The following is a 7,964-nucleotide window of genomic DNA, read 5'->3' as shown; positions in this document are numbered from 1 at the left end:
TCACGGTCTTTTGTTTGTTTGTTTTTGAGTGCATTGCTAGTTTTCGAGAGTGAAGCAAACCCGGAGGCTCAGCGATTTCTGTTAGGCTCTGAAGCCTGGACATTTCCCAGGCCTCGGGTCGTCCCTGCTTGAGGCGGGTGCAGAGGGAGCGCACAAGCCTCCCTAGGCCAGAGGGGGTGGGAACCACCGTAGCTTTAAAGGGCGGTTCTCTGGGAGCTTCGGGGCACAGGGCGCAGCTGCCCGAGCGGGGTCCCCGGAAGCGCAAGCGGGTACGCATCCTCTCGGCTGGACCAGCGAAGGCGCAGTTGCTGGGCCCCGCCCAACTAAGGCGCTGGGCCTGGACCCCCCCTCCCCACCCCAACCCCACGTCGCCGCGGAGATGGCGCTGCACGTGCAGTGACTGCACCCAAGCCCCGAGGGGTCCCATCCCTGCGTCCCGCATCTCTCCGGGGAGAGCATGGAGCGCCCAGAGTCGGAGCTGATCCGGCAGAGCTGGCGGGCGGTGAGGCGCAGCCCTCTGGAACATGGCACTGTCCTGTTCTCCAGGTGAGCGCTGCCGGGGCCCCGGGATGCAAGTGGAGGGGTGCCCAGCAGCAGTGGGTTTCAGCTTGCTGGGCTTGTCACCAGAGGAGGAGAAACGGGCTCCGCTTGCAGTGGTGCTCCGGAGAGAGGGGTGTGCGACAGGTGGTGTTGTCCCATCTGCTCTTCCCAGATAGCGACTCCCACCTGAACTGACCGGGGGGGGGGGGGGGGCGTGGGTTCCCTTACCCGCACCACCCCACCCACCCCCGAGCAGGCAGGTGGATGCAGTGCCCTCTGCCCTACCCTGTGATGTCTCAATGGGTAGTGACTGCAGGGCCTCCCACAGGGGCCGGGCTGGGAGGAGATGAGTGACCCGAAGGCCCCGCTGGGGCGTGGGACGGGCTCCTGCTCCCACCCACCCACCCTGGAGTGGAAGGAGGCCACGTCGTCCTCACACCCAGTCCCCAGCCAGATGAACTCTTCCGAGGAAAACACGGGCTTAAGACCACAGAAGCTCCAGGAGAGGGGCGACAGGCGTCCAGTCTCACCACCGGGAAGAGAGGGAGAAGGAGCAGGCAGGCCCCACAGGAGAAGGACGGCGGCGGGTTTACAGCCTCACCTCAGGCTCTGCCATCACCAAAAGGCCGCATTCCTCTCTCACTGCAGATCCCTAGGCCAATCCAAAACTTCGGAAAAGGACTTTGCAAAACCGCTCCCAGATGGAAAGGGAATACATTGAGTTACACAAAAGAGTGACACAAAAGGGCCAGCTCCCCCCGGCGAGGCTGACATTTTCTGTTTGTGCCAACTGTATTTTTATTTTCAAACTCCTCCCCCTCTACTCTGGCGCCCACTGTGACTTTACTGTGTTACTTAAAGCAGCTTGCGTAGTCTCTGGGCTTCCGTTGCCTCCTCTGAACTCACAGCTTAAAAGTATGAGGGATACACAACTATAGTTAATGGATAAAAAAAAATGCTTAGTGCTCAGTGGAACAAGGCGTGTGTTCCTGATGTCATCACCCAGCCTCCTCAGATATGAGAACATTGGCAAGTTTGGATCCCAAAAGGAAATTTCCCCTAGATTTTGGGTTGAAATTCCTGCTTGTCCCAAACTCAAGTCTCCTCAGTTGTTTAAGGAGGGGCTACGGTCTGCCAGGTAATGTCAGAGGCTGGGGACTCAGTGTCCTCTGGAGGGTGCCCAAAGAAGGGACGAGGGGACGTTGACTAAGCTGGCAGTACCCCGTTAGGAAGGTACTGTGCCTTTCTTCTGAGCAGCCAGGATCTGCTGGGTTGCCGCTCACTGCTGATGATCTCTGCTCCCAACCCACAGGCTCTTTACCCTGGAACCCAGCCTGCTGCCTCTCTTCCAGTACAACGGCCGCCAGTTCTCCAGCCCTGAGGATTGTCTCTCCTCCCCAGAATTCCTGGACCACATTAGGAAGGTGAGGGAGGCAGAGCCATGAGGTCTCAGACCTGCAGAACATTGTCTTAGTAGGGAAGAAGGGACTTGGGATATGGAAAACAGCGTATGTGCACACACACACACACACACACACACACACACACACACACACACACACCCCCTTCCCATCGCTCTGGATTGGACCCAGCCTCCTCCCCCACCCTGTCCTCAAGCCAGCTGGACCCAGCCTGGTACACTGTTCTCAGTCTTGTCCTCTGGCCCCCATGGATTGTATCCGTGGATCTTGGCCACTTGGAGACACCCGCTTATGAAAACTAGGCTGGGCTCATGCTCTTCACAACACCCCAGTTTACCCTTGTCCCGTGCGGGCAGTATTGTTCTACAGGTACGTCACAGGTTTTGAAATCCTCAAAAGAGAAGGGCTTGCTTCATGGGCGGAACTTTGGTAGTTGAGCCACCACATACTGAGCACCTACTGTATACAGACATTGGCTGCCTGCCACCACTGACCCTGGACAACAGCACTCTAAAAGCCTCGTTGGTTGAGAAGTTTGGGTTCTAGGCTGTGGTGGTAAGCAGCTAGGACTGGCCTGGACCCTCTGTGTCCTTGACAGGTGATGCTGGTAATTGAAACAGCGGCGACCCATGCGGAGGACCTTTCTTCACTGGAGGAGTACCTGGCCGGCTTGGGCAGGAAGCACCGGGCTGTGGGAGTGAGGCTCAGCTCCTTCTCGGTGGGTAGTGGGGTACTTTCTTACTCCAGAGCTGCAGCTGCCACTCTTTCCCAGCACCCCCCCCAAAGTCCACTGGCCTTCCTCCACATCCCCAGTTTCTCGGATGACCAGAGATACAGACCTGCTCTAGTTACTTGCCTGCATGTGCCTGATACTGACGGGACCTCTCAGAGCCTCAGAGTTCTCTTTAATGCGGCTTCTTTAAGAACCATGAAGGCTGGCCGGGCAGTGGTGGCGCACGCCTTTAATCCCAGCACTCCGGAGGCAAAGCCAGGCGGATCTCTGTGAGTTTGAGGCCAGCCTGGTCTACAGAGTGAGATCCAGGACAGGCACCAAAGCTACATGAAGAAACCCTGTCTCAAAACAAACAAACAGACAAACGAGAAGAACCATGAAGGCTTAGTGACCCTGGCATCAGTTGATTTGAGCACCTTTCTGTAGGTGCCAGACCACCTCGAAAGTCCTCCCTTAGAGCAATTTCTGAGTTCTTGTGGCTAGACTTAATTCTTTCCCCGGAGTCTGATTGGAGTCGTCTATACATTGAGTCTAACTCCACTGGGGCTAGGATGTCTAAGGCGACCCGTGAGCTTTTAAACCTTCCTCAGGCTAGCTAAGTCTCAGCAAGGAAGGACTGCTACAAGCCCCAGTGGGCAAGAGCTTATACTAATGTCCCGCTGGCCAGAACCAGTCACAAGGGATGGCCTTGACTGCCGCCTCCATCTGGGCATTTTCACAGCGCCTGGTCCTTTGGGGATATTCAGTAATACATGTGGGATAAATAAACCTACTTTTACTTGATGAATGATAAGGTATCCTGTGTGCAGCTGCTGTGCCAAGGGCTTTTTACAGAACCTGGGTTTTTGTTCTCCGTCTTACTCATGAAGCAGCTGAGGCTTGGAGGGTAGGGCAAACTGCGCCAGATCATCTAGGCTGTGAGTGTTGGTCGGAATCTGAACTCACGCCTCCCTGGCTGCATGAGATAGGCTTTTTAATCTCACTGCTACCTTGCAGGTGGCAAAAGTGCAATCTGCAGGCACTTGACGTGGTTGGGTCTGAGCGGACAGTCCCCAGGCGATGCATAGGCCCCTCTCATGAGGTGGTTGTAAAGATAGGAGAGGAAATGCTCTGTGTTGTTTTGGAGCCTGTCCTGGATCTCGCTCTGTAGACCAGGCTGGCCTCGAACTCACAGAGATCTGCCTGCTTCTGCCTCCCGAGTGCTGGGATCAAAGGCGTGCGCAGCCATCACCGCCCGGCGAGATGAAATGTTCTTTATCCACTGTACATCCTCACATCTAGAGGGAAAGGTAGGCACAGGGTGACGCTCCAGGTTACACTCAGGGCCTGCTTAGGAAGCACGAGCCTGTGAGGGAGAGAGGAAAAGCCCATGTACCCTTACTGGCCCAGGGCCTCAGCTTTCTCACCTGTAAACGGAGTGATGCCTTCCTGCTGCCTTCAGATGACTGAGTACCGCTTGCCTCTCTGCAGACAGTGGGGGAGTCCCTGCTCTACATGCTGGAGAGGTGCCTCGGTCCTGACTTCACGCCAGCCACAAGGGACGCCTGGAGCCAACTCTACGGAGCTGTGGTGCAAGCCATGAGCCGAGGCTGGGATGAGGAGTAAGAGAAGAGCCGGTGCCCTCACCTGTCTCAGTCTGTCCATCTGCCTATAGTAGCCTCAGCCCCTCCCCCAGGGCTCCTCTGCACCTTGGCCCCCATCCCCTTGGCCATCCCAGAGAGGTGGTGGGAGAGGGCTCCGTGTCAGCTCCTGGTCAGCTGCAGAGAGGTGGTTTTTCCTTCCAGAGGGGCCTTTGGGCCCCTCTCATCCCCACAGATGATGCACCCCTGCATGCCTGGTTAGCTCTCCCCATGAGGCAAAATAGAGTTCGGTCAGCGAGGTGGCGTGGGGGCTCTTCTCAGAGAAGCCTCAGCCAAGGTGAGGGTAAAGTGACTAGGTTTCTAGAACCTTCTATCTCTTCTGCTCAGTGTCTGATGCTTTCCTGACAGGCTGCTTACCTTCCAAAAATGAAGAGAAGGAGCAGCTTTAGTGTTTCTGGGGAGCTCAGAGAAGGGGAACAGGGAGGATGGTGTTCTTCAGTGGCAGTGAGCACCCAAGGTCTCAAAGCTCAGATGCCCTATACAAAATTTCCTGTGTTCTTGGTTCGGCATTTCTGGTAGAAGCTCCCCAGGATTCTTTTTAGGGTGGGGAACCAAGCTGGCCAGCCGGAACAGAGAGGCTAGTAAAGGCGAGGAAGAGTGACCTCATCCCACATGGCCCTGGGTTCCAAGGCTCTTCCTGCCGCCCTAGTCTAGCAGGGCTGAATCTTGTCTCCCCACCCTCTTCTGCTCACTGGCCACCCTCCAGCTGCGGGCTCCTAACTCTGTGTGTAACCCTTGAGGGGGAACTGTGCCTGGGCAGATGAGCGGGAGAGAATACAGTGGGAAAGGCCCTTGTCCCCACCCCCAGCCACCCACCCGTTCTTGCTCTCTGTGTTGTGAATCTATACGCTCGCTCACAAGAAATAAACATGTTCTGTGTGCCGACCCTCCGTGGCTGGTCTTTTTGTGGGCCTTGACCTGTGCCAGATAAAGCTACAGAGTACCGGGGCTCAGAGCAGGATCCGGGTGGTGGGGGGGATGGGGTCAGCAGGCCCAAGGCCTGAGTGGGTAGAAAGGAAGAGGTCCAGAAGGGAAGACCCGAGGCAAAGGTGGTGGAGGAGCTGTAGGTCTTGGGTTAAGACTGGCTGTGAGGCCACCAAATCCAGTTCTTTTCTCGCGGCACACACTTGGATCAACCAGCTTCCAGGTGGGACAGGGGACAGTTCTAACAGTAGTCTGTGTGGATAGGGGGAGCACTTCCACACACGCCATGCCCAGCTCCAACGTCCACACGTCCCTCATGCTCCGTCATTCTCTAGTTTAAAGCAGAGTTCACAGTGACCTTTGGAGGTCATGTACTGGACACAGGAGTGAAAGAGCCCTGTCTCTACGTTGCTGCGTAGAGAAGGCACCCTGTCCCCAGCATTGCCCATTTAGAACTTAGTTTGAAAGTGATAGAACCTTCTCTTGTATTTGTGCTTGGGGATGGTCAGTGCCATGGTCTGAATCTGAGTGGAATAGTTTTGAATGCTTGTGGCCTAGTTTGTGGCAACAATCTTGAGGGCCGTAGGACCTTTAGAAGGTGAGATCTGGTTGATCAAAGTGGGTACTAAGGGAGCTTTGAAGGTGGGCGCCTGATCCCTGGTTCTGGTCCCACCCTTCTTGGTCCACCAGGATACGAAGATGCACCATCATCATCATCCATACCCACTGCCGTGAACTCTGCCATGTCCTCCTGCTGGGGTGGTCTGAGATCCTCTGGAGTCATGAGATGGAATAAATATTTCCTCCTATGTTGTGTCTGTCAAGCATTTTGTCAGAGTAACACAACGATACCTAGTAGTCCCATACGACACACAGCACACTTATTCCCCAAGGGAAGTAGTCCACGGGTCTGGGGTGTGGGACCCCACAGGCAAGTGGCCATCAAGACAGCTTAGAACATGATGGAAGAGCACAGCATGAAAAGTGGCCATCACGTGAGCAGGTGGATTAGTTCCCCCATAAGCTCCAGGGCTCCGGGAATGGGCCTGCAGTTGCCTGGGAACAGACTGTCTTGAGGCAGCTGCCCTGTCTTGGGGCTGCTTCTTCGCAGTACAGATAGGAAGCAGCTGGTACCAGCTGGGTTTGCATGCTGTCAGCTGGGCAGTTTTTTTCTGTTCAGCTCCGATGGCAGGGCTTGGGGGGCAGGGGGGCTGCAGACGTTGATCAGCAGCCTTCCGAAAATGCTGTTCCCGCTGTTGCTCAGAAAGCATTTTCTCCAGTCCAGCAAGGCTGCAGTGGGACAGGATCTGCCCTCCCCCCGTGTGACCTAATGACAGTTATGACTCAGTTATCCAAACTTTATGAGAATGGGAACCTACCACAGCCAGATTTTGTCTCCACTCTCTGATGGAAGGCACCAGTGACTTCCATCTTGCCCAATTCAGGGGTCCTATCTCAGCCATTCGCTGGCTGTTCTGCTCAGCAGCACTTAGAGTTGATCACACTTTAGCGTATGGAAAAATGCTACCCGCTGCAAAAATCCAGGGAGTACCGAGTCCACATGGACCCCATCTAGCATCACCTCAAGGCTGGCCCTTCCCTGTTCTCTCTGTGCTAGAGAGTTTCTCAGCCAGTCCGTGTTCTTTGCCTTGCTCATCTTCCTTGTGTGTCCGTAGATATTCTCTTCACATTTGAGCTCATGAATCCCACAGCATCACTTCATCCCTGTCCGGATTCCGGCTCCCCTAATATCTCAGAACCCTCTTTCTGCCTCTGGTCCATGCTTTGCATTTGGTGAAGTCTTTCAAGTCTTTCCATCTACACCAGCTCCTCCCCCTCCCCCTTTTCCTTTTCCATTGTCTCATGGGAGAAACCAGGTCGATGGTTGACAGTATGACCAGCATCCTCTACTTGGCTGATGTTTCCTGGTTCTCTGGCATAGTTGTCATGAGCGGTGAGCCCTGAGGCTCCCCGCTTCCTCCCTGAGCCCCTCCTGGTTCCTCCGATCCTCCTTATAGATCCTTCTAATTGCCTTGCAGAGTCTTTTCTCCTTCTGTGTTGGTTCAGCCTCTGGGCTTCCTCCTCACCCATGCTTGCTCCCTTTACAGTCTTGGCCAGTGCCTTGCTTAAACCTCATCCTCACTGACCCTGGGTTTAAAGCACACACACACACACACACACACACACACACACACACACACACACACACACACCCCGCGCCTCAAGCCTAACTTCCTTATCCAGCCAGTAGTGTCTCTAATGTAGCGTGACCAGATACAATGCCCCAGGCCTCCCTTTCCCATCCTTCTTTGCCTCCTGTATTACTATCGTTATCCTGGCTTCTGGATTTCTCTCTGACCCACCTCTCTCCACATGGGACTCCTGGCCCTTGTGACGACATATCACACCACTGCTGTCTTCTTCATTTTCTGCCCCATCCTAATTAACCTATCCCCTCTCACAGAGTCCCAGTTGGGATGTCTGCTCCCCGCTGGCCACAGCGTTCGCTTCACTATACAAGGGTGTCCTTGGTTCCTGGGGCTGAGGGGCAGGAAAGAAGGTCTATTCCGTGGGTACAGAGGCCCCGACTTGTGAGATGAAAAGTTGCCAAGGTGTCTGGGAGTGATGACTGTACATTATAGCAAATATTTACCAGTGCTTAACTGTATACTTAAAAGTGATTAAGATAGCAGGGTATGGTGGCAC

General features: G+C 54.8%; 1 protein-coding gene across 1 annotated transcript; it reads left to right on the top strand.

Annotated features, from left to right (window-relative positions):
* The first annotated feature begins 215 nt into the window (after positions 1-215).
* Positions 216-5,206, top strand: Ngb (neuroglobin). Its single transcript, XM_059252896.1, has 4 exons — positions 216-546; positions 1,853-1,964; positions 2,560-2,679; positions 4,165-5,206. The coding sequence occupies exons 1-4, from the start codon at positions 458-460 to the stop codon at positions 4,297-4,299; spliced, it is 456 nt and encodes a 151-aa protein (XP_059108879.1). The 5' UTR covers positions 216-457; the 3' UTR covers positions 4,300-5,206.
* The last annotated feature ends 2,758 nt before the right edge of the window (positions 5,207-7,964 follow it).

The sequence above is a fragment of the Peromyscus eremicus genome, unplaced genomic scaffold (assembly GCF_949786415.1).
Source record: "Peromyscus eremicus unplaced genomic scaffold, PerEre_H2_v1 PerEre#2#unplaced_483, whole genome shotgun sequence".
In the NCBI taxonomy this organism is placed as follows: domain Eukaryota; kingdom Metazoa; phylum Chordata; class Mammalia; order Rodentia; family Cricetidae; genus Peromyscus; species Peromyscus eremicus.
This window is presented reverse-complemented; position numbering and strand designations above follow the sequence as displayed.

What these genes read in the sequence shown, in the direction of transcription:
- Ngb (XM_059252896.1), top strand. Translation starts at nt 458, where the DNA reads ATGGAGCGCCCAGAGTCGGAGCTGATCCGGCAGAGCTGGCGGGCGGTG. An exon ending in GGCACTGTCCTGTTCTCCAG is followed by an intron (nt 547 to 1,852) that starts GTGAGCGCTGCC and finishes CCCAACCCACAG; the next exon opens with GCTCTTTACCCTGGAACCCA. An exon ending in TCCTGGACCACATTAGGAAG is followed by an intron (nt 1,965 to 2,559) that starts GTGAGGGAGGCA and finishes TGTCCTTGACAG; the next exon opens with GTGATGCTGGTAATTGAAAC.